The 26,342-nt window shown below is 43.9% G+C and overlaps 1 protein-coding gene and 1 pseudogene across 1 annotated transcript in view; one reads left to right on the top strand and one right to left on the bottom strand.

Moving 5' to 3' along the window:
* The window catches only part of CD96 (CD96 molecule), a 33,831-nt gene extending 8,422 nt beyond the window's left edge, over window positions 1-25,409 (bottom strand). The window contains 10 exon segments of the mRNA XM_066621272.1: window positions 4,956-5,030; window positions 5,405-5,479; window positions 5,985-6,062; window positions 7,783-7,965; window positions 9,266-9,356; window positions 12,837-12,877; window positions 15,376-15,598; window positions 19,684-19,793; window positions 24,593-25,018; window positions 25,313-25,409. Of these exon segments, the coding sequence (XP_066477369.1) occupies window positions 4,956-5,030; window positions 5,405-5,479; window positions 5,985-6,062; window positions 7,783-7,965; window positions 9,266-9,356; window positions 12,837-12,877; window positions 15,376-15,598; window positions 19,684-19,793; window positions 24,593-25,018; window positions 25,313-25,409 (1,399 nt within the window).
* LOC136646433 (5S ribosomal RNA) lies at window positions 10,833-10,951 on the top strand (annotated as a pseudogene).
* Window positions 25,410-26,342: the final 933 nt, after the last annotated feature.

Raw genomic sequence — 26,342 nt, 5'->3', positions numbered from 1 at the left:
CTGGTTGGACATGGAGGGAGGTGTGAGTCTCTCTGAACTTTGTCCACCAGGCTTCCAGGTGTTGCAGCAGCCAAGATTGCAGGGACGGGGAGGGGGAGTTGCAATGGTCTATTGTGAGTCCATCTCCCTTACCAGGTGCCCTGTCCAGCAGTTTGCTGGGTTCGAGTGCCTGCATGTTGTCTTGAGAGGGCCGGACAGGATTGGGATTCTGTTGGTGTACCGCCCGCTCTGCTGCCCAACAGTCTCCCTGCCTGAGCTGACCGGGGTGATCTCAGGGGTGGCATTGAAGGCCCCCCGCCTGTTAGTGCTGGGGGACTTCAATGTCCATGCCGAGGCCCCTGCAGCAGGTGCAGCTCAGGATTTCATGGCCGCCATGACAACCATGGGCCTGTCCCAGAAGATCTGGGCCCCGACACATACTACAGGACAAGTGTTGGACCTGGTGTTCACAGCTGGGCACGGGGGTAGTGATCTGGATGTGGAGGAGATCAAGATCACTCCATTGTCATGGACAGATCACTTCCTGGTAAGGTTTAGGCTTGTTACAACTTCCTACCTCCACAGAGGCGGGGGACCGTTTTCTATGGTCTGCCCCCGGAGGCTAATGGATCCTGAAGGTTTCCTGAGGCCTCTGGGGGATTTTCCCACTGCCAAGACTGGCATCTCATCTGAGGCCCTGGTTGACCTCTGGAATGGGGAAATGACCAGGGCAGTGGATGAGATTGCTCCGGAGCGACCTCTGCCACGTCGCAGACTCGGAGCGGCTCCTTGGTTCACTGAGGAGCTGCGAATGATGAAGCAGCAGGGCAGGCATCTAGAGCGACGGTGGCAGAAAACCCGCGATGAATCCGATCGGACACGGAGTAGAGCTCATTATAGAGCCTACTCCGTGGCGGTGGTAGCAGCGAAGAGATCGTTCTTCTCTGCTACCATTGCGTCTGCTGACAGCTGTCCGGCAGAACTGTTCCGTGTGGTGCGGGGCCTCCTTCATCAGGCCCCTCCGGTAGATTGGGAGGAATACACGGTCAACCGCTGTGACGTGTTTGCGCAACATTTTGCAGATAAAATCAATTGTATTTGTCGCGACTTGAATGCCACATTGACAATGTCTGACGATGTCCCCTTGGCAACTGCTTGTCCAGTGTTGTGGGATTCTTTTCAGCTTGTACAGCCTGAGGATGTGGACGGACTCCTTTGGAGTGTGAGGCCATCTGCCTGCCTGTTTGACCCTTGCCCAGCTTGGCTGATAAGAGCTGCCTGGGGTGGACTGGCTGAGTGAACGGGGAGGGTGGTCAACTCTTCCTTGATGGAGGGGACGTTGCCACTCACTTTGAAACGGGCGGTGGTTCGCCCCCTCCTGAAGAAGCCCTCCCTGGATTCCACTGTGTTGGATAACTACCAGCCAGTCTCCAACACCCCATTTCTGGGCAAAGTAATTGAGCAGGTGGTGGCGGCCCAACTCCAGATGGTCTTGGATGAAGCGGATTATCTGGATTCTTTTCAATCTGGTTTCAGGCCGGGCTTTGGGATGGAAACTGTCTTGGTCGCCTTGGTGGATGACCTATGCCGGGGAGAATGGCTCCCTCTCTTGAGACTTTTCAGCGAGGCCTGAAGACCTTGTTTAAACAAGCCTTCTGAGTTCATGGCCTTTTTAACATCCTTTTTACATCTTTTAGTATTTTTTACAGGCCTGAGTCCTCTATGATCTGCTGCTTTATGCTCTTTTTATCTGACTACTGTTTTTATGGTATCTGTTAATGTGTTTTAATATGTTTTTATCTGTTGTTAAATTATGTTTTAATATGTTGTAAGCCACCCTGGGTCCCTTTGGGGAGAAGGGCGGGGTATAAATAAAGTTTATTATTATTATTTATTATTTTTATTTATTATTATTTATACTTTTATTATTATTATTATTATTATTATTATTATTTTTATTTTTATTTTTATTATTGATTTTCAGCAGAAGTTTACAAAGAGCTAATAAAGCAATACAATAAAAAATTTGGAAACCAACAACTTAGCATCAAAATGCGTTAAAAGATACTCTACATTTTAAAAATGTGGGGGGAGGAAGGAAGAAGAACAGAGACAAAATTTATCAAATAAAAAACATATGTTTTTAGGAGAATAAGATTACTTTGACCTAGCATAGAATGGTCAGGTCAATGTTAACCAAGCATTTCTAGGGAAAGCATTTCACACCTGAGATGCCACCACTGCAAAGGCCCTACTGCTGGTGACCCATCTCTTTCCTGAAGGCAGGGGCAGCTGGAACAGGATCTTTGATGCAGATTTATTGAATGGGCATTTGTCCCATCCAAATATTCCAGCTCCCTTCGCCTGCTTTTTGGTTAATTAACACTCTCCTTTTCCAAGAACAACAGCTGCAGTGTGCAAAGCAATGAATACAGAACTCCTTATCTGTTGAGCAATTAACAAGAATTTATTGCTACAAACACGTACACTCCCTGCAAGTCCTCTTATCTCTCCCCAAAACTCCACTTAACTCAGTGGGTAAAGGTCTGAAGCCTCCAGTTCAAGTCCAATCCAGTCTCCAAAGCACAGTCCAGTCTTCTGCAGCAGAGTCTCTCCTCCCCAGCAGTGTCCTCTCCAGCAGAGGCTCTCCTCCAGCTGGGTCCTGGCAGTCCTCTCTTCTGTGTCCTCCAGCAGAGTCCTGGCAGTCCCCTTCTCCCATGTGTCTGACCTGTAGGTCTGGAGTCAGGTTCTCTCTGGGTGAGGTAGCATCTCCCTGTGGGTCAGGGTCCCCTTTGGTCTGGTGGCTTTGCTCCTTCTGAAGCTGCCTTTTATCCTGCAGCCCCTTGTTAAGTCCAAATGCAGCTCAGCTGTGAGCTACCTCCTTAGCTCATTCAAAGTCCCATCAATGTCAAATGAAGCTCAGGTGTCCATCCAGGTTGCCATTGGCCTTGATTGATTACAGCTGTGGAGCCAGCCCTTCCCTTCCCCAGAGCTGTCAAACAGCTGTCAAAACATGAAATCGCTGTCAACACCACATCATCCACCTGATGATCTTCTGATCTTCCATTACAGCATGCTAATAGAAAAGCCTCTCTACTATGTCTTGCTTCTCTTCTAAATACCTTGTCTTTCTTCTTGCTTGCTTCCTTTTTTTCCCCTCTCGTCTCTCCCTTCAGCTTGTCTTTCCTTGGCTTTGGCTTTTTCAATACTTTCCAGCCCAGATTTACTGAGCTGATGTTTTGAAGGATCAAGATGACATGTTTCCATTATGAAATGTTTCCGATTCTTCACTTACTTAAAAGTTTGAAATGAACGGCACCAAAATGTCAAATATTTCCAAATTGCAGCCAGATCTTTGTTAGATGTTCAGGCTTGGATAAATTAAATTTTAAAAACAACAACCTCAGTTTTTTTTATTGATTTAAACACTTGTTTCAGATAGTCTATGAAAACAGGTCAATCATTCTTGACATTTATCTGGATTTTGGAAGAAAAGAACTCACTCATCTGCTATAAGCTCATCTGCTACTCATTCCATAAGCTTGAGAAAAAGAGACATACAGAGATAAAGGCTCAGCATCAAAGTGTCTCAGTGTTATGCACAAAGGAGATTCTGGAGGAAGTTAGCACTGAACAGCTGTGTATTGCATTATCACCAAGTACAAGGAAATAGAAACATTTCACAGCAAAAGTAAAAAAGCAAAAGGAAAATATTGTTTCATTAATTCAGGCAAGGGTTTGTTAGACATCAAGAAGAACCAAATCATTGTGCAGTCAATATGACGATAATGTCTGGCTGAGATCCCGAGCTCCATGGGTGCTCTACCACAGAGCAAGTGGAGTGGCCCATTCTGTGCAATAATGCAGGCATTCTGCGCACACAATGAAGATATTAATGTTGCACCAGTGTTTCAAGTGAATATGGAAGGCTTTGCAACTGTTTTCTTCGCGTGCATTTCACATATTTATTTATGTATCATGTTCCACCTTTCCTGTAAAATACAGCCCAGGATGGATATCACATCCAGAGATAAATCAAGTTCATATCAATCAACTTCATAATAGATATTACTTGAAATAAGCAGGGTCAGGCCTGGTTAGTACTTGGATGGGATACCGCCTGGGAATACCCAGTGCTGTAGGCTTATACCATAGTCTTTCGAGACTCAAGGTTGCCAACCATACCAGTTTGGATTCATTTTTAAATGCATATTAAAAAATAAAGACATGCATATGCACAGCCTTTTGGGATCTCTCTAGTGCTCCAGTTTCTGATAAACTTTAATGAAGGAGTCTTAGATATTATATGAACATTAGCTTGGGAACCACACATGAAGCTAAATACAGCAGGAAGAAGCAAGCCATTTAACTAGCTGAAGTTAAATGAAAAAAAAAAAAAAACAACAGGAAAGAAAAGAAAGACCAGACTGGTCTCCTTTGTCAGGTATATCAAATCCCATCATTATGATATGTTGTGTCTGTCCTACAGGGAAATCTGAGCCAGCTCAAGACAAATGTTCAGCAAACAGCTGACTCTACTCCATCTGGAGCACTACGGCTCCTAACATAATTTCGCATGTGCACAAAGAGTCCCAAGAGAGATGGATTTAGGGAATATTTTAAGCATTGTCTCAAATTGCATTCCCTTTTTGGCTGCAATGCTGTGCCAGGACAAACGCCCTGCAGTGTCAATGTCCTCCTGCATTTTGCCTGTTTATTTTACTCTGTGGTGTGAAAAAAGTGTGTGTACTGCAGATTTGGCAAAACCTTGCTGCAAAGAAACAGAAGGGGAGCTAGCTTTTGTGATTGTCAGCTTGATGGAAAGGAAAATAAACTAAGCTTTGTTTTGTATAGAATAAGACTTAAAATGCAATTGGATCTTTCTTTCTTTCTTTCTTTCTTTCTTTCTTTCTTTCTTTCTTTCTTTTGAAAAGGAGCAATATTTCATAGGATGAAATAAAAAATAAACAACTTACTTTCTGTGGTGAAATCTGACACTGGAGTAACTTGAGTACTGATTTCTAAGGACGTTGAAGATATCTTCTGAAACCCTGTTGAGAGAGATCACTGCATGAAATGTAGCCAGTAGTAATAGATTAAGGACTACACAGTATGCCAGCACATGCTTTTCTGCTTCCTCTGACAAAGATATCAGAAATATATTGGGAGTCAGTAATTAAATTACTGTTAAATTGATGCATTTTTTTCTTGCTTTGGGTGTAATTACAGTATGGAGTGTATTAAGAACCTTCTAGCAACTTTCTGCTTTTTTATTCAGGGAAGAAAATAACATATGGCAATAGGAATTGGCAGAATGATCTATTGTCACCAAATTCTCTCTCAGCATTGCCATTTTCCATTGCCAACCTAGTTTTTGAGAAAAGCACAGGAAATCTTTCATATAAATATGTAAGTAGAAACTTACTTTCTGTAGGGGAATCTGAAACGGGAGCAACTTGGCTAATGAATTCTAAGGATGGAGAAGACGTAACCTGGAACTCTGTTAAAAATAACATTTTTTGTAATAGTAGCTTATGGACAACATAGCAGTAACAGACAGACTGATCTGAGTGTTGATTTCTCTATTAGTTTGCATCAGTATTTTTAATGATATCCTTGTTCATGTGTGTGTGTAGACAAACACGCACGTTTTTGAGAAAAGCAAAAAAAATATTCCCTACAGATAAGTAAGCCAAAACTTAATTTCTGGATTATGAAGACAGTGAAGATGTACCCTGGAACTCTTAGGAAGATAATTGCATGAAACATAGTTAGTAATAATAGCTCAAGGACAGCATTGCATTAACAGACAAACAGATCTGATGTAGATATGCCAACAATGAATTTGCACAATATTTTAACTATATGGTTGCTCACACATGTTACACATGTGTGTATATATGTACACATGCACATGTATACACACACATATATATATACAAAGAAAGTGTTTGTTAAATACAGAAAATATTACAAAGAAATAGGCAAGCAGAAAGTTAACTTACGTTCTGTGGGGGAACTGGAAACTGGAACGACTTGACTAATTACGTCTAAGAATGGTGAAGATGTAGTCTGAAACCCTGCTGAAAATAACAATTACATGCAAAGGCAAGGATGTCCTCTTCAGTAATAACTTAAGAAGAGACTGATCCAATTCCTGGTGTCCCAAGAATCATATCATAAAACTACTGCATCAGCATTGTAGTGATGTTATGGTGGCATGATAGGCTAATGTGATCAACCAGTTACAATAGGAACCATGTCAAAGCACTCCGGCATTATACAAAGATATGGTGAAGTATCGTATCTGCCCTAAAGAATTCTAGTATATACATCCCAATCCTATTGGGCTTTAACTTTGGTGGAATTAGCATTCTGCCAGCATTAACTGCCTTAGGGGCAGTTGCAAGAACTACTCCAAACAGTATGCGTAGGTGTGTTCTGCTGGAGAACCAGCAGGAAGGCCAGAGCCTTCTGCATGCCAGAAGATCATTGTGGATCAGTCTACACAGGTAAGATGGTAGGGGAGACAGGATGGGGGCTGGGGAGGATGGGATGAGGCGGTGATGGTGGAAGGCTGAGGGTGGTACAGGATGGGGATGGGGTAGGGATTTATATATATATTTAAAATCCATATATTATGCATTACAGAACATTCAGGGAGCAGGATAAGTCACATGAACCAAATGGAAAGGTACTACAACATAAAATTTTTGTAATATATAATTATAATAAAATTATTGTAAAAAGACTATCCAAAGGGTTTTCTCTAGACTAAGTATGTAGTTAGGTTCCAGTCAGTAAGGCACAACTGAAAACTGATAAAGCCATTACTCTATAGCTCTAAAGTCATTATTCTAAAGCAGGGGTCTCCAAACTTTTTGGCCAGTGGGCCACATGAAATATCTGGTGCATTGCTGAGGACCAGAAAAAAATTTAAATATAAAATTTAAATAAATAAATTAGAGATGGAACTTAGATGAATGAATAAATGAATGAGTGGGCTCATTCACTCAGCCTCTCCGGCCCTCAGAACACCCGCCAGATGCAATCAGAGCACAGCTCTGGTCATGTTCAGTCAAGTGGGCCAGAGGCTTTCAGGGCACAAGAAGCTAACTGCAGGCTGGATAGAGGCTAGCTGTGGGCCACATCTGGCCCCCGGACCAGGTTTTGGAGACCCCTGCTCTAAAGTCTCTACTCAGTGCCCCCAAACTGTGGGTCCGGGACTTACCAGTGGGTTGTGATCCAATGTTTGTTGGATCATGAAACTGGCAGGGCAGATTAGGCTATAAGCATCAAGAGTTAAACAAGCTGCTGCTTGGGAAGGAGCATTGCTGCCCAATCACCATTACAGCCACACCCCTTGGCGTTTATAAATCAGGCAGCAGCCTGTAGGGCCTCTAAAAAGTTTGGGGAACCACTGCTGTATTGCATATTGACCACTTCTCAGGGTCTTATGGACCACCAGTGATTCACAGACCACAGGCTGGGAACCAGTAATCTCGACTCTTGAATCAAAAGAGGAAATGTGAAGCACACCTAGAGCTCTCTACATTTTCTCCTTTGTTTAGAGAGCTTGCATGGAAGAAAGAGTGACATTATGCCTTCCTCCACTGGGCTCCTTTAACATGTCAATAAAACATTATGAAGTGTTTTTGGTTTGCGTCTGTAGGCTTCATAATGTCCGTAGACAACACTACTTTTAACACGATCTGTAGATTTGATGTTGTCAAATGGTATTCAGTTCATGTGCATGATGCAGCCTTTGGATTTCAGATGGCTCATCACTTAACACGGACTTACCAAAAGGAAGAACAATTTCTTCAGTTGAAACATTCCGTGTTTCATTTCCAGGGAAAGGGTATAGAGACATACACTTGAAAGTTTGAGGAATAGATGATGGAGTTGGGCTCCCTCTTGTCAATCGCGATCTCAACTCGTAAAAGCCATCTGCATCCTTTGTGTCTTCATTTTCCACAAATATACCTTTGAAAAGATATTAAAAATATCAGTCTTCCTTCTAGATCAGTGTTTCCCAAACTGTGCGTCAGGACCCACCAGTGGGTTGCAACCTGATTGCTGGTGGGTTGTGAAACTGAAAATGAATGGAAACTGACAAGCAAATAGCTGACAAGGAAAACGTATTAAGCCCCATGGAAATTGAAACTGAGCTGCACAGGCGTGTTTATTCCTGAGCAGGCAAGGCTGCCTCAGTTCATTTCAAAGGGTAGGCAAGAGGAATACAGTGCCACCAGAATGGTCCCAATGCAATGAACACAGTCTGCAAATATAGTCTATAATTTCGTTTAAGAACATCTGTGCAAAAAGGCTGTCCTGAAAAATGAATGTGTCTTCACCTTCTTACACAAGAGGGAATTCTAAAGGGAGGTGGTCTCTTGCTGACATAGATCTGTTATGCAGAAGGAGGCGTGCCAAGCCAGAGTTGGGAATATAGGATTTGGTGGCTACCTGGACTGCCAAGATCTGCCCCCACCCCGCCCCATCCCAACCGCTGGCCCAATTTTCCCCCACTGTCAGCAAAACCATGGTGGCTGCTAGTCTGCCAGGTGCTGCTAGATCTTCTAGGTCTTAGACCAGAGGCAGTGCTCTGCAGACCAGCAGAGAGGCTACTGCAATGGTGCACCATCATACTGCATGGATAGGACTGGGCCATTAGTCCCCTAACCTGGTTGCAAGCTGGATTGGAATGGATTAGTCTCATCCAGGAATCTCTAGAGTTGAAATGCCCTCACATGCCAAAGGCCTTGTCAAAAAATAGGAAACTGGCCAGTAATTCCCTAATTTGGTTGGGTCTAGGGAGGGGTTTCTTCATGTCTGCTCAGCGCCACCATTTTAAGACAACACGGCCTTCCATGAAGGATGAATACATTGTCCTTGAAGTCCATTCAGTTAGTCTTCCTCTAGCAGAGTTTATAAGTTAAAATATGCAAGATCAAGAACACGGGCAGACAATCTCACACTTCCAAGGAACCTATCTACATCCTCAGGGTACACAAGCTGAGAAGAATTCAAAAGCACAGCAGATGTTGGAAGCACCTCAGCTGGAACTGCCAATGTGGACTCCAAGTTAAATGCAAGCTATTTTATTTACAAAGTGCTTTCGAAACTGGTCACAGTGAGCCTCTGAGCCTCATCTGGCCACATGTGCGAGATCTAAACTATGAGTGAGAGCTGACATTAAAACACGTCAATGTTTGTCACGACAGCCATGAAATCCTGAGTCATACCAGAGGCAGGGGCCTTAGCAGGCCATAAAAAGTGTTACCTTCAGATCTGTTGGTCAGAATCATTCCATCCACATACCACAGAAGGTCTGGCTTGGGAAATGCCTTCCTTATTACACAGGTAAGGCTACCCTATTAGAAAATGAAAGGAAACTACATCAAAAGCGGATTAATAATCTAATAACCCCATTCTAACCAACTTTCCAGCATCAATGCAGCTGCAATGCAGTGTGTAATGTTGAAAGGTTCTGAATGAAAAGTCGAAGAGCTGCAGCATTTGGAGAATTCTCTTTCCAGTTCATGCCTCAGACCTTCAGCCAAGGAGTAGTGAAGAATGGAGTGGATGGGAGATGGACAGAATCCATCAGTATCAGTGTCATTGCATTTAGTAGAATGCAGTGAAACATGCTTTCTGGCAGGTGGTCAATTTTGCTTGTTTATCCTTCTACCTATCTTCCACTAAATGCAATGACACTGATACTGACCATCATTCTTAAAATAGTATCCATAATGCAATTCAATGTGTCAGAACACTTACTAGCTGAGAGCAGGAAACAGAAAGCATAATCAAAAAATGATTCTTGTATCACATAAAGGCTGATGTCTACACTACTGGCCCTAGTTATGCTGATCAATGAACAGAAGAAAAATATATCCCACTGTGTTTTAATGCTATTTCCATGAGTTTTATAGCTTGTGAACTGCAGCCTAACAATATCAGAATTCATCCTGCCATTGACCTCAGGCCTGGGCATACAAAAACCTCCCATGATTTATACAACTATAGTCACAACTGAATCCAGACCAAACTATAAATTTCCAGAATAATGCAACACAAAAGAATAGTTGGAATAGCTCAAAGTACTGAAGTAGAGTCTTTCAAAACATTCCCATTTTGATCTCCTGCCCATAATCAGCCTATAGATTTTCAACAAAGTCATGAATATAACAAAGGCACTGAAACATCAGTTCATAAGATGAAGGAAAAGATGATCATAGCTGTGGCTGTGTCTGACATGTGGTTTCTCTGAAAGCAGGGAGGATGTGGTTTGGTCTGCTGTTGACAGCCCTTAATATGCAAACACATCAGGAAATCAGAAATGCTGCATTCTTGGTGCATACCAAGCAAAGCATCTGCCTAAGCTGCCTAGACAGAAAATGAGCTATTCAGGAAGTTGTCAGTTTAATAGACCTGTTTATTCCAGTGAAATGTTTTGTTACACTGACAGCATAATCCTAACTTGCGCTGGAAACGGGCAAGCCATGAGGCCTGCGCAGTATCCAGTGCAATATTGGGGCCAGAAGCGGCTGAGTTGGAGGCACTTGCCCTACCCCCGGGTAAGCCACCACAGCTTCAATGGCTCTCGTCAGACCTGCATCACCTCAGGAGATGACGTAAGTCCGAGGAGAACGGAGCGGCTTAGAGCTGCTCTGTGCTGCTCAGGGAACAGGGTTGGAATCTGGCAAAACTACCAGGTCCCAGCCTTGTCTCCTGCTTCCTGCCCGCTCACCCCTGGGATCACCCGCCACCCACCCTCCCCCCGCCTTGAAATGCCTCCTCCCCACCCTCTCCAGATCCATAAGCCAGCCGAGCTCAACCTGTGTGAACTCATCATCCCTGTTACCTTGCACATGCCCAATCTCGTCTGATCTCGGAAGCTAAGCAGGGTCAGACCTGGTTAGTACTTGGATGGGAGACCGCTTGGGAATACCGGGTGCTGTAGGCTTCTACCATAGTCTTTTGAGACTGAAGGTTGCCAATCATCATCTGGGGCCCGCGACAGCACAGTTAGGCTGGCGCTGGCCTAACTGCCTCCAGGGTGGCATGAAAGTGCTTCATTCTTAGTTAGGATTGTGCCCTGAAGGTTTCAACTTAATATAGTCTGAGAGAACAAGAAATTGATATGGCCTTATAATTTTAAGCGATCTTGTATAATATCTTGTATAAAATCTTGAACTATGATTTTTAAGGCCTCCTGTTGATTATATCAATAACATATTTCACTTTTCTCTCTGGGCAGAAAATATAGTCCTTAATATGCAAATACATCAGGAACAAATGTAGGCAATGAAGAGACTGAAAGACAGAGATATGCAGCAGCACACCTGGTTCTTATGCAGCCCAGGGGCCGTGACATCAAATGCTGCCCCCCACCAGACCTGGAAGTAATTGCAGTGATGTGATGACACCACTGCCAATTACTTCCAGATTTATGGCTCACTTGGAGCGGTTGCAAGCCACTCTCAGCAAGCCTTGTTGTTGTTGGGTTTTTTTGCTTATTTTTCTGAGCAAAAAAGAGAGGAAAGCCATTGGCTGCTCACCTGTTTTCAGCGAAAAAAGGGAAAAAAGCTATTGGCTGCTCAGAGGCTCGCAACTAAGCAGCTGAGACGAGGTGGAGAATGTACTGTGGTGGCAAGGAGGCCCTCTCACTGCCACAGTAGCTTCTCCAGCTGTCACCCCCTCCCCTTGCAGGCACTTGGTTGTGAAAGCTAGTCACATGGAGTGGTGGCACAGGATCACAGCAGGGGAAGGAGAAGGGGCGCCCCCCCAAAACTTGCTACCCAGGGACACAGAACCCCCATGCCCCCCCCTCATGTACACTAGTGGAGATATGAACAACAATATATGTGATGACTTCTCCTAGGCCTGGTATTTAAAATAGGGATGTTTTCAAGCACAGCTAGTTACAAACGCATAACATATTTGATACCTCTGGTGAGAAGTTGGCCAAATGCATAAGGACTATTCTTTTTAATATGGGCAGCGTATGAAGAAAGAACAAGTGATAGGTAGAGAACAGCTCTAAAGAAAGAACCAGGAGTTCTGGTTCTGGTTTTGTCAGGACAAGCCCAGGTTTACACAGTGGTTCTTTCAGGGAACTTTTTCTTCAATAGCATCCTAAAACTTTCTTGGTCAGAATTCCAAAATTCTCCCTTAGACTTGTGCATTGCTTCATTATCATCATACAAATGATTATATACTGTATTTTGCTCAGAAAATGAGGAAAAATTGCGGCATACACTGGTAAAACAAAAGTATGGTATCTAGTAAAAGTAAATCTACATATGAGCTTAGGGATGCAAAAGAACTTACTTCTGAGTAAACACGTATAGGACTGTGCTATAGGGCACACTGGCAGCTATGCTCAGAGTTTTTTTGGAAGTAAGTTCCATGGAACATCACTTATTTCAGAGTCAACATGTATAGGATTGTGCTATAGAGCACACTGGCAGGTGTGATCAAAGTTTCTTGATGGTAAACTCTGGTGATGTAGGTGATGCATGCGATATCTCCATTACGTGGTGTTCTTTTATTTTTCTACACTGAAGATACCACAGAAGTCATACTTAAACGATAATAGATCTTGAGGTTTCTGGTTTCCTCTCTTGCAAGAATCAGACTAATAGCTGAAGGTTTCATGATTATCAGGGGAACATTGGCTCTGTGTGATTCCTACTGTTTAAAAAAAAGAACACAAAAATCCAGAATACACTCAATTAACTTGCACTGGGTCTTTTCCATGCCCATATATTTATTTGTTGTATCTCGTCAGATTGGATGACCGGAAAGATACCACAAAGCCAAACGATGGTATGGATAAATTCACTCACCTTTCCTGAGGAACTTGGGTAGATGGCAATTTCTGGTTTGACTTGAACACAGAAACAAAACAGTTTAATTGATTAGACAGCAAATAGTTCAGTCTTAGAAGTTCTTGCACAAGACTCAGTTGACTGTTTTGTAAGCTAAACCTGCATTATACGGATAACTTACAGGTGAAGTTCAGATAAAGTCTCAGGTGCAGTATTTTATCATTCCCAGATGCTTTTAATAGCCCACTAGCAAACACCCAACATATTTCAGTGTTCAGTCATGCCTATGGTCACGGGGAACCATTGCCTTGTGCTATCTGTTGAGACTGCCAGCCCAGCCCAGACTGGACATGAAGATGACAAGTTGATCTTATGAGCATTTCTTCATAAACCAATGCATTGGAACTGCTAAAACAATGCATATCTCATAGAGCTGCAAGAAAGAATGGGAAGAAGTTCTGGAATCTGGGATGTGTGGACCTCATCAGAGCCTCTGCAGGACTTACAGTCCTACTGAATGCTTCCAGAATTGCAAGACTGTAATGCAGAGCCAAGAGAAAGTACTATATTTTGGAGGCTTTAAAAGGCTGGCTGTACATTCGCTCATGCTGTCATCTTGATTTCATTCCCTAACCCGCCCCCCCCCGGTAGAAAATCGATTGATAGAATTAGGACACAGCAGACTGCAGTGCAGTCCCTTCATTTTAATCTATTGAGAGGAGAGCTAAGGCAGGAGCCTTTGTCAATATGTAAACTCACAAGCCAGTTCCGAGATAGACAAACAAAGAAGTCTCTGCCAGTCTACTTCTGTTTTTCAGCCTAATCCAACCCCTCAGGGATTCTCTTCTCAGTCCTGCAAAACGGGTGGCAATAAGTAATTGGCTCCAAGAAGTGGAAGTTGTGTAATGGAAATTCTCTGCTTGATACTCACTTTAACAGCCGGGCAGCCCAATCTTAAGCTGCCCAGCACAAGCACTTGCTCGCAGCGCTGGTGCTGGCTGCTAAAAACACCCAGAGCCAGCAGAGAGGCCAGTGCCACTTGGCTCTGGGCCTCTGTGCCAGTAGGACACCTAGAAGAACTGCTGGAGAGTGAGCATCCCTGCCAAGTGATAGGGAGGCTTTTTGAGACACAGGAGAGTAGGGGGAAGGGGAGAGAGGGGGTGGAACCGGGCTGGAAGGAAGGAGAACCAGAGAGTAGATCTGGCCTGGGGGGCGGGGACTGTGTCAGAACATGCCAGCAAATCCTATCCCCCTTCTGAGCCTTGGTGCCCAACACAAGTCTCCTCGGTTCTGCACCAGCTAAATATCTGGCACAGCTCAAAGTAGACCCACTGAGGCTGTCTGTGCTCCACACAGGGTAAGGAAACCAATGTTCCCTTAAGATATCTCTGGCTGCTTCCCTGGCCCCACAGGATATAGTGGTGACCATTTTGGTGCTCCTGTACTGCTGGGCGCTGGGGAAGCTTAGGTTTGGGCTGCTAAACAGTCTCTCCTCCCTCAATTGCAGTCAAGAAGATGTATTTTAAAGTCTGTTGGAGTATTACTTTCAAAGGAGTCCAACTTTTTTTTCATGAATCACAGTTTTGAATATGCCTCTTTATTGTTAGGAGACAAGTCAATAACAGAGACTCATGTAGAAATGCATTAAAACATTAAAAATGTGAATACTTTAAGGTAACACCCTGTCTGAAGAATCTCTCTCCCAAACAGATCTGTGAGGAACCAGCATTAGTATCCTTTGGGTATCAGATCAAGACCTGTTTCTGCTCTTTACAGCCTGATCTTATGCAGGGCCCACAGCAGCACATCTCACAATCCATTAAGGTAAGTTCTCTTATAGCACCACAAAAGGTGTGCCACTGTTATAAGCAGTGGGACCACTGGTCCAAATGCCCAGTGGCCCTATGCATGCACCAATGGTCCACCCAGGCTGCACTGGAGTAAGTAAGATGCTGACAGGACAGGTCATGGGCGGTTTTGGGGATGATCAGAATGGGGAGCAGTCTCGGCAGCAGAGGGTGGATCTCAGCAACAGCAGTAATCTCTGGGGTCCTACTGCCCTTTCCTGGCCTAGACCCAGCCCCTGAGGCTCTTCCGACGTACATCAGCTAAATAGCTGGCAGTTACACCCATTGGCAGTTATGCCGCCTGCTGGGAGGTAAGTAAAAAAAATATTTTTATTTACCTCTCCTGAGCCATCAGATCATTCCAGCTCCACCACCACAGTATGCAGTATGTGCTGTGACAGCACAGCTTTATAGCATAAACTGGTGGGAGGTAGGCAGGGGGCCATGAGATTTCTGAGTGAGGGATTGGTTTTTGTAGCTTTTTTATACCTTTTCCTTTGTTTTTCATTGCGTTGGCTGTCCCTGCTGCCATGATTTGTTTTAATCTTTGCATGTTTACTGCACAAAGGGAATAGTTTGCTTTTGCAAGCTGTTTTGGATTAAACTGAAAAATGGAATATGACTATTTTAAATAAAAGAAAATAATGCCTTATAATAATAATAAAAAAACTACCCCCATAACTATTCATACTACGTTGCCCCCTTCTCACCAAATACTTTCAGTTCGGTGATGCTCTTTATGGTTCTTCCAAGGTGTTCAGTAACAGAACAGATAAACTTCTTGCCATTATCAGCAAGTAATACAGGTGAAATCTTTAAAGTGTTCTCTGGATCCATCTGGATTCGTTCCTTATTACTTGTGGTGTTGGTGATATATGACGGCTGGTAATTGTACTGTTTGGTTATAAGAATCTCTTCTTTTCCATCTTCTTTCTGTTGGAAATAGGAGTTATATCAGTGACCAGTTCCCACCTGTTAGCCCTATGAACCTTCTCTTGTACTTTTGGAATTGATGCCTCAAAAACAAAACCATGCATTCAATAATTAATAGTGGTAAGAGCCAACGCAGGCGTCTCTGTTTCAGCAGTGCATACATGCTAGGGATTCCAGCATGTTCCAGGACTGTGTTGTTAGGAACTTTGTCCTGCCAGGTGATGCTGAGAATGCGCCGGAGGCAGCGCATGTGGAAAGCGTTCAGTTTCCTCTCCTGTTGTGAGCGGAGAGTCCATGACTCGCTGCAGTACAGAAGTGTACTCAGGACGCAAGCTCTGTAGACCTGGATCTTGGTATGTTCCGTCAGCTTCTTGTTGGACCAGTCTGCTGAAACAGAGATGCCTGCGTTGGCTCGGTCATGTCGTGAGAATGGATGATGGCCGGATCCCAAAGGATCTCCTCTATGGAGAACTCGTGCAAGGAAAGCGCCCTACAGGTAGACCACAGCTGCGATACAAGGACATCTGCAAGAGGGATCTGAAGGCCTTAGGAGTGGACCTCAACAAGTGGGAAACCCTGGCCTCTGAGCGGCCCGCTTGGAGGCAGGCTGTGCAGCATGGCCTTTCCCAGTTTGAAGAGACACTTGGCCAACAGTCTGAGGCAAAGAGGCAAAGAAGGAAGGCCCATAGCCAGGGAGACAGACCAGGGACAGACTGCACTTGCTCCCGGTGTGGAAGGGATTGTCACTCCCAAATTGGCCTTTTCAGCCACAATAGACGCTGTGCCAGAACCACCTTTCAGAGCGTGATACCATAGTCTTTCGAGACTGAAGGCTGCCAATACAAAGTGGTAAGAAGCATTTACAGAACTTGTGTGGATGAACATCAGTTACTGAGCTTGCTTGACTACCTTCTTGCTCATTGACCAGCTGGCCTGCCCATGGCTAGGGAAATGTGATGTGAAATAGCCTTCCCCATTTGCCTGCCACTGACGCCCAGATTTTCTTTTCGTATTAGGTTCTGGCTTGAGACCTGTGCCCAGATTTGGAATCTTGGGCTTATAGGAAGTCTTACAAAGCCAGAAGGAGCAAAGTAGAACTTTGTTTATTGCTTGGGACCTCATAACCCAGGGAACCTTCAGACCTGCAGCCCAAGTCTGCATCGTTTCACTTTACCATATCACGCAGGGGGACAGTTGTTCTGAACTACTCCTCCCATGGTATTTAAATATATAGGTATGTGCTGCATATCAACACTCCAGCCAATGACAGACTGCATATATAACTGTGGTCCCAAAAGATTATAAAAGAGTTTTGTACAGGTTTATAGCCTAGGAGCACTAATACGTATATACCAGATTGACCCATTAGATGGCGATGTGCACTAAGAATGCTCACACAAGGATTAAACTGCCTAATGAACTGTTTCTCAGAAAATATCCCCGTTGTTAAGTGATGTGTACCTCCACACAACTAAATAAAATGGAACTGCACATCGGGGAGGGGGTGCAGGACATATACGCTCATGTCCCTTGTGGGAGGACTGGTTGGAGATATCACCTGTCCTCTGAAGCAGTTGTTTCCAAGACAGGGAATATATGTTCTTCAACCACTTTGACTACTCTTAAAAAGTCTGTCGGTCTTTTTCCTGCAATCCTGCAGGGGACTGCTTGCAATATGCTTCTGAATACTTATTTATACAACTACATAAGGCATTATGTGTTCTGATGAACACAGTGCTGCTGTGCATTCCATTACTGATATTTCCCAGTATTTATATTTTCATACCACATCAGCACCCTACAACAGCGGCTTGCAGGGTCTCCTTGGAAAAATCACAGACTTTTCAAGTAGAAGAATCAAAACAGCCAAGATAACTGGAACCTTTGAAAAAATGTTAAGCTATGCTGCTTTTTGAAGGCCCGTTAGGAAGTATCCATTTCACTAACAGGGGCCAGGAGACGTGAGCCCCAGAGAACAGCAAAGATTAGATAGCAGTGAAAGTAACACTCAAGACACCAAGAGTTGTGTGTAGGCCTGTTCATGTCTGAAAGCAAGTGACAGCACTGAGCTGAAGTGGAACTGAAGGGCTGTCTATACCGTAGCCTAAATCACAGGACTTCCTGCATTGTCTGTGGAACTTTTGCTCCTGAGTTCAGGCTTCACATAAGCATTAGTGATTAATTAGTAATTAACTTAGGCTGCAATCCTAACCACACTTTCCTGAGAGTAAGCCCATTGAATAAAATAAGACTTACTACTGAGTAGACCTGGTTGGGATTGTGCCCTGAATTATGTACAGGATCATAATCAGCTCCTTGCAGAGCTCTACGACGGTAGTTCTCTAACACTAGGACCCACTTTTTAGCATGACAATCCATCAGGACCTACCCAAAGTGATGTCATTAACCTGGAAGTGATGTTATGGCTGGAAGTGACATCGTTAAGCAGGAAAATTTTTAACACCACATACAACAAAATCAAATTGAGTAAGTTTACAGTAAGTATAAGTTTAAACATTTATTTCAAATAAAAAAGAATCCTCCTTACCCTCCCAAACAGTTGCTGATCCTTTAAAAAAAAAAAAATTCTACAAACATGATTGAGACATACAAAATTATGCAGGGGATAGACAGAGTGAATAGAGAGATGCTCTTTACCCTCTCACACAACACCAGAACAAGGGAACATCCACTAAAATTGAGTGTTGGGAGAGTTAGGACAGACAAAAGAAAATATTTCTTTACTCAGCGTGTGGTTGGTCTGTGGAACTCCTTGCCACAGGATGTGGTGATGGCATCTGGCCTGGATGCCTTTAAAAGGGAATTGGACAAGTTTCTGGAGGAAAAATCCATTATGGGTTACAAGCCATGATGTGTACGTTCAACCTCCTGATTTTAGAAATGGGCTATGTCAGAATGCCAGATGCAAGGGAGGGCACCAGGATGAGGTTTCTTGTTATCTGGTGTGCTCCCTGGGGCATTTGGTGGGCCGCTGTGAGATACAAGAAGCTGGACTAGATGGGCCTATGGCCTGATCCAGTGAGGCTGTTCTTATGTTCTTAACATCGCAAAGGTTGCAATTCTACTCACACTTCCCCAAGAGTAAGCCCCATTGACTCTCATTGTTAAAAGCATATATGTAGTAGCCTGTTAAAAGTACAGATATGTCACATTTCCCCAAATGCAGTCGCATGCCATGCTAGCATCAAGTCTAATGTTTTAAAAATAAAATACACATTGAAATGAATGGGGATCCACCTGAAATTGGCCTGAGACCTGCCAAGTGGGTCCCGACCCACAGTTTGAGAAACGCTGCTCTAGGGGTTTCACTTAGTCTAGGGATGAGGAAGACAGGAGACTGGGCTGTGCTTGAAATAGTGTGTAGCAAATTCTCATTTATGAGAATTTAGCACACTACACATGAATGTAGCACACTTCCTGTTCTTGTTCAGGGTTACCACAGACATCTGCTGGCTCTTGACTGTATGGAAACGCATGTTGAAATTTATGGGGCTGATAGGTTAAGGAGCAACACTTTATTCTGGGCCATTGCTTTGGCATCATTCTTGGGGGAATCACTGGTGGTGCAGGTAGATGTGCAGACAGAAGTCAACACACATGGAGAGAAAGTAAGAGACAGCGAGTAAAAGCAATGCGATGAGAAGTTTTGCTTTTAGGAGAGTGATCGTTGTATTGCCATGGTGGGACTAGATTGCAGGGTGCCCTGGAGCCCAGTCCTGCAGTGGGCCTCCCATGGCACCCTCTGCGTGCCCCTTGATGGTGCTCTGGGAACTCACACTGCCATCAGAACTGAGCGTTTGGGGCTTAACCTAACCAGATGAACTCTGATGGCAAGAACCATTGGCCAGAGACTGATATGGCCAATCTGGGATGTCATCCCTGTTGTAATGCACATAAGAACAGCCCCACTGGATCAGGCCATAGGCCCATCTAGTCCAGCCTGGCCAGGAGGGTGGGTGGGCATGGCCCTTAGAGTGCCCAATCTGACCGACCTCCAACACCACCCTTGGTCAGAGCAGATAGAGTTTCCTTTTCGTATTAGTATCTGAAAAAACGTTACTTACCATTAACCATGTTAAAAGAGCTTTTTCCAGGTTTGTAGAAGGCTTGTCCTTGAAGCACGGGATTTCCAAGGTCTGGGTTAATAATATTTCTACCACAGAAGTTTTTTCATCTTGCATGATGTAAAGGCAGCAAAATAAAAATAAAAATAAAAATAACATTAAGATTAGAACCACAGTGTATGGCAGGTTTAAATCAGGACTTCTACGTTCTGGCTTATAAAAAGCGCTGATTTGAGTCTAGGGGTTCTTTTTGTCTGGAACGTTCATGGAAATGCAAAATAGAATAGGAAAACTGGAATGCATAAAAGAATATCGCTATAACGTGATGGAGAATAATCAAGGACTATAAAGGGCTACCTGTGTTACTTGCTTTACTGAATCACAACCGGAAATTTCAGCATCAAAAAATCTTAATCTAGTGACACTTAAAAGTTTCATAATATGATTAGCTTTCATGCCAGGAAATCAAGTTCCCTTGCAAAACAAGGTAAAGCTCCAAAGGGAATTCATTGGTGTTCCCTTCTGCTATACCCTGGTCCCCACAACAAGAGCAGCATCCTTGTACCTCTTGTGGCCAAACTGCACATTGTGACAAATGCATCACATGATTCAGAATTGGGGTGAGTATGGCTGCAATCCTAACCACACTTTCCTGAGAGTAAGCCCCAATGAACAAAATAGGACTTACTTCTGAGTAGACCTGGTTAGGACTGTGTCCTTAGTTTTGTAAAAAGCATGCTGGAGCGAGGTGGGAGGGAAAAATGGGGCAAACCCATGGTGAGAGTAGGGGCAGTGTGGCCCATGTATGGCTTCAGTTCCAATCGTGCCCCCACTGTGCACTGTTTTTACTGAGGAGTTCCCCATCAAAAGCTATAATGGTGAGCTGCTGAGGATTTACAGCCTTTGAGTCATGCTGCTACCATGTGTTCCATGGATCACGTGTTCCATGTGTGTGTTCCATGTGTGTGATCACGTGTGTTCCATGGATCCATAGATGTTACACCACTAAAGGAAGATGGCTAGTCACATGAGCAGTTATTTGGGGTTACTACAGCTACTATCACACTTTAGTTGAGTTGTGTGGAGGCAACAGTGCAAACTGGGCATAGTAGGAGTTCCAGTACTGGTCCATAGAACCAACTGCTCCGGTTGGTAAAGTATCAGTACTTTAATCCACTCAATGGCTAATAGCAGCCACCAGAGCAGTAGCTGTCCTCCATCCAGTCTTTCTGGACAATAAATTTACACCGCACAATAAGACAAAGGAAGCAGGCAGGAGGCCTTGCTTTGTATCAGAGTAGTCCTGTCTCCCTGATACTGGGATGGTATTGCACCACAGTGTTTGCTTGAGGAAACCCAGGCCCATGATCAAATAAAGGAGCCCAGTCTCCACTGACAAATGCAGAGGAATGCAAATCAAGTGGTTCAAATTAAGGTCAGGAAGATGTTGGTTAAGCAACTGTATACTTTCCAGCTCTCTAGGCTGCGCTCTGCATCTGCTCAGAATGCTGCACCAACCACTTTGTTTTGCCTTTGATCCCATTCTACAGTCCTTCTCTTTGCTTTGGTCCTTCGTGCTTTGCCAGTTATCAGTCTCCAGTGATTTGGGGATGGATTTGTTCCTTCCAGCTGGGTTTGTTTTACTTTGATGCGAAGTCATGCTTTCTTCATGACTAATATCCCACATCCTTTGGCTCGCTGTGTCTGAGTGTGCCCCACCAGAGCTGATTGAAAAGACAAATTGCAAAGCGGTTCTTGCTAACTTATTCTTATTTTTTTCCCCAGGAATGTTCTAGCAAGCAGTGCTGCAGAGATCAAGGGTGAGTGCTCTCATGGCAGAGAGGAAGAGTAAAATTAAATGGATTGTGAACAATCGCTATCTGATTTTTGTTCTATTTCAGGGATAGGGATAATGTTGGGCAGATTATTGGCACTGACGGTCACACTTCAGCAAGAACTGAAGAACAAGGCTAGAAAGAGATAAACTCAGCTTAAAGATCTCTTTCAAACTATCCATCAGTTTCATTAGAAAATCCACCCACCCGACCAGCACCATGGTTATGTTCCGGGATTTGTTCTAAGTTATCAAGTTGTCACTGGCTGACAAAATCTTAGGAAATCTTAAATGAATAACAATCCGTGTAAATATTACAAAAGAAATTCTATTTATCTGGATGGTGAGGGAGGGAAAGGGGAGATAAAAAGGAGACTTAGAGATGGCAGAGAAATTAAATGAGTTCTTTGCATCTGTCTTCACGGCAGAAGACCTCGGGCAGATACCGCTGCCCGAACGGCCCCTCCTGACCGAGGAGTAAAGTCAAATAGACGTTAAAAGAGAAGATATTTCAGACCTCATTGATAAATTAAAGATCAATAAGTCACCGGGCCCTGATGGCATCCAACCAAGGGTTATTAAGGAATTGAAGAATGAAGTTGTTGATCTCTTTACTAAGATATGCAACTTGTCCCTCAAAACGGCCACGGTGTCAGAAGATTGGAGGATAGCAAATGTCACGCCTATCTTTAAAAAGGGAAAGAGGGGGGACCTGGGAAACTATAGGCCGGTCAGCCTAACATCTATACCGGGTAAGATGGTGGAATGCCTCATCAAAGATAGGATCTCAAAACACATGGATGAACAGGCCTTGCTGAGGGAGAATCAGCATGGCTTCTGTAAGGGTAAGTCTTGCCTCACGAACCTTATAGAATTCTTTGAAAGGTCAACAGGCATGTGGATGCAGGAGAACCCATGGACATTATATATCTGGACTTTCAGAAGGTGTTCGACATGGAATAAAACGGCTAATATTATAATGCCATTGTACAAATCGATGGTAAGGTCACACCTGGAGTATTGTGTCCAGTTCTGGTCGCCGCATCTCAAAAAAGACTTAGTGGAAATGGAAAAGATGCAAAAGAGAGCGACTAAGATGATTACTGGGCTGGGGCACCTTCCTTATGAGGAAAGGCTACGGCATTTGGGCCTCTTCAGCCTAGAAAAGAGACGCCTGAGGGGGGACATGATTGAGACATACAAAATTATGCAGGGGATGGACAGATTGGATAGGGAGATGCTCTTAACAATCTCACATAACACAAGAACCAGGGGACAACCACCAAAATTGAGCGTTGGGAGAGTTAGGACAGACAAAAGAAAATATTTCCTTATTCAGCGTGTGGTTGGTCTGTGGAACTCCTTGCCACAGGATGTGGTAATGGCATCTGGCCTGGACGCCTTTGAAAGGGGATTGGACAAGTTTCTGGAGGAAAAATCCATTACGGATTACAAGCTATGATGTGTATGCCCAATCTCCTGATTTTAGAAATGGGCTATGTCAGATGCAAGGGAGGGCACAAGGATGCAGGTCTCTTGTTATCAGGTGTACTCCCTGGGGCATTTGGTGGGCCGCTGTGAGATACAGGAAGCTGGATTAGATGGGCCTATGGCCTGATCCAGTGGGGCTGTTCTTATGTTCTTATGTTCTATCCGCTTTTGCCTTTATGTCTAGAGCTGTGGCTGCACTGGGGTGGAGTCACAACCAGCCAACACAATTTGCCTTGCATTGAAGGTCACAGTGCTCATATGATTCACAATCTTAATGAGCTGCAGCACACATGGATAACATCACAGAGTTGAGGGAGTCAAAGACCCAGTTCTTACATTCTTGGGCTGGAGTAATGTTGTATTTATAATGCTGTATTCACAGGAGAGGGAACAGTGGCATGGTGTCCTCCCGCTCTCAAAGGGATCAAATGCAGAAGTAGGAAATGATTATGTCATTTACTCTATGATACAGTAACGTTACTGAAGTGGGGTAAGAAGTGACAACAATCAATAACGGGTAGGAGCACTTTCATGTGGTGATGCTTTTGCTGTGGCAGTTGTGAAATGCCTTTGAAATGCTGTCACTGCTGCCGAACTCACCCCCTTCCTAGACCTGATCTGTCCATCCCCCAACCAGTTGCCACCCAAATCCGCCCTCCCCCACCCCATTACCAGCCTGCTCTCCCTGCTCTGTCCCACCTCCCCTTGCACACCTTGCTGGGTGGGTGGCAATCCCCCAACACATGTGGAAAGACTCCAGCTTTCCCTTCAGTGCTCCGGCAGTGTGCTGTTTTGCACACAGCCAGAAGTGCTTTTACAGTGGCTGAAAAGCAGGTAGCACTGGCAGGCTCCCCCCCCCCCCCAGTGCTACAAGCCCATAGAATTGGGCTGTGTGACTCTCATCAAATGTAGCAGATTGGGAATGGGGGTTGCTTTCCCCCCATCTGCCCACCTACCTCTATCTCTCCTCCTTTCACATCCTGGTTGCCAGATGCAAAGGAGGGCACCAGGGTGCAGGTCTCTTGTTGTCTTGTGTGCTCTCTGAGGCATCTGGTGGGCCCCTGTGATATACAGGAAGCTGGACTAGATGGGCCTTTGACCTGATCCAGCGGGGTTCTAATGGATTTGTAAAAGGAAGAGGAGAATGGAGCAGAAAAAAAAATGTGGAGGATTGGTGGGTAGACACCACTCCTCTGCTCCCACACTTCCTCTTCCATCAATTTCTTTTTTGAACCTAGGGAGCGGGAGAAGGTGTAATAGGGCAGGAGGGTGGTGCATTGCTGGGAAAGGGGAGGATGGCATTTGAAATACTGCATCAGGCACCAGGAGATCTTGAGCTACTTCACATTCTCTGTTATTCTTGCTCAGAATTAGTAACTTTAGCAATATGAAACTGAAGCAGACCACCTGCCGCTGAAAACAGTTGCAACAGAAACATAACTGGCAGTGTAGGTCGTAATTGTGAAGTTAATCGTAACATCACAATGTAAGTGTACTTCTGGAGTCACAGTGAATAAGGTGGTTGCTATATATTCATCCATCGCTTAAAAAAAAACAAACACTATTGCGCCCCCTATTACTTACCATCCTTCTTAATAATAAGATGGATTTCTCAACTTTTTATTCCTGCTGGAAATGTAGCAAAGTTGCATTCATAGACACCAGCCCGTTCTAGACTCACGTTCCTCAGCTGTAGTATCCACTGGTTGCACTCTGCATTAGAATCTCTCCAACTATGTGTCCTGCTGGAGTCTGATCCATCACAGTGGACAGAATTCTTGAAGCTTACAGAATAGTGCTCAGCTATTTCCAAAGAATTGAAGTATGTGGTACCGTACTGAGGGTTGTAGACAGCACGCTTTTCAGTTGTGCCATTCACAATCTTTGACCACTGAGTTTGTGTTATATAGACTCCTTTCTCTTTCAAGATGGTGCACGTAAGATTCACATCACGGCCAAGTGAGGTATAGATTATTTGCTTCTCATCCTTGAGGGTGACTTCAGACTGAGCTGAAAACCAAAGCAAACAAACACATTTCATGTTCACATATTACGATTATTTCTTGCCCTGTTCCCTCATTGTTATTTTTTCCTAATGTAACACAGATATGTTCTAATTTGAAACAGGCAAACAGATAGAAAAAGTCCATAATTTGGCCAGAAATTCAGAAAAAGTTGGTTGTTGTGCTTAAACCCGATGCATTCTAGGGTGAAACTGGGAGAAGTCAGGAACCTCCATGTGACCCAAAAGTGGGTCTTTCAAGCCTAAAGATAGTGCTGGAGGCTGGGAAATGGATGGTTTACCATGCAGAGGTACGCTTTTTGTTTTTAAAATGCTTTTAAAGTGGACCTTGTTATCCACGGGGTTCTCCAGGTTGCTGGGAGCCAGGTTTTCAACCATTCTATAAAATTTCAAACCACAAATGGTAGAATAATAGAGAAAATAAAACAAAGTCCATATTTGCATAAGCAGTTAGTTCCGCTTAAAAATCTTTTAACAGAGTTTATTTTTTGCTCTCACTGAGGGTCCATTCTCATGACAGCTAATGTTAGAGCATGTGGATCCAATATGAATCCTATTCTTGTCTACTTAGAAGTAAGTCCCATTATAGTCAATGGGACTTACTCCCAGATAAGTGTGGCTAGGATTGTAACCTTGGACTGATTTTTCCTCTGCCTCACCTTGAGTGCAAGAAGTCATGTAAAAGACACCTGCTCTTGCCAGGTGCAATCCATCAACTATTTACACTGATTTATTTTACTCAAGTATTCTCATGCAGCTGCTTGGAGTATTTTCAGCTGAAAACAAATACCAAATATAGATTGAGGTCTTTGCATGGCGGATCATGTTTTTCAAGAACTTTAAGACTTCCGGTCACCTACAAACTGCTTGGATAGCCCCCCCCAACAGAGCTATCCCCCCCACAATAGGTTTGCAGGAATGAACCTCAGGAAAAGATTTAAAGTGAGACTTGGGAATGCAGATCCTTCTTTAAAGAACCACCTAAAAAGCCTGGGGACCTAGGGCTTTACTTAGTTCAGCATACTGCATTCAAGAAACCGTCTCACTTTTGAGAGAATTCTACACAAGTTATTCTTCCTGAGAATAATTCTTAACAGCAGGCATGAAGATCAAAGACAAAATCAACAGGGAATTAGGAATAAATATTTTAATACTTAAACTTCTATTAAAAGCCCTTTTATCTCCATACATGTTATGACTATAAGTGTCTGTGTCTGTCAAGTTGCCATGAGAGATCTATTATCAGGCCAAAGATTTTAAGCTCGGCTGTCTAAAGTTTGACTGTTTGCTCTCTATTTAGGCTTATAATCC

Source organism: Tiliqua scincoides, chromosome 3 (genome assembly GCF_035046505.1).
Source record: "Tiliqua scincoides isolate rTilSci1 chromosome 3, rTilSci1.hap2, whole genome shotgun sequence".
In the NCBI taxonomy this organism is placed as follows: domain Eukaryota; kingdom Metazoa; phylum Chordata; class Lepidosauria; order Squamata; family Scincidae; genus Tiliqua; species Tiliqua scincoides.
The sequence above is the reverse complement of the archived record's forward strand: the minus strand, read 5'-3'. Positions and strand labels throughout refer to the sequence as shown.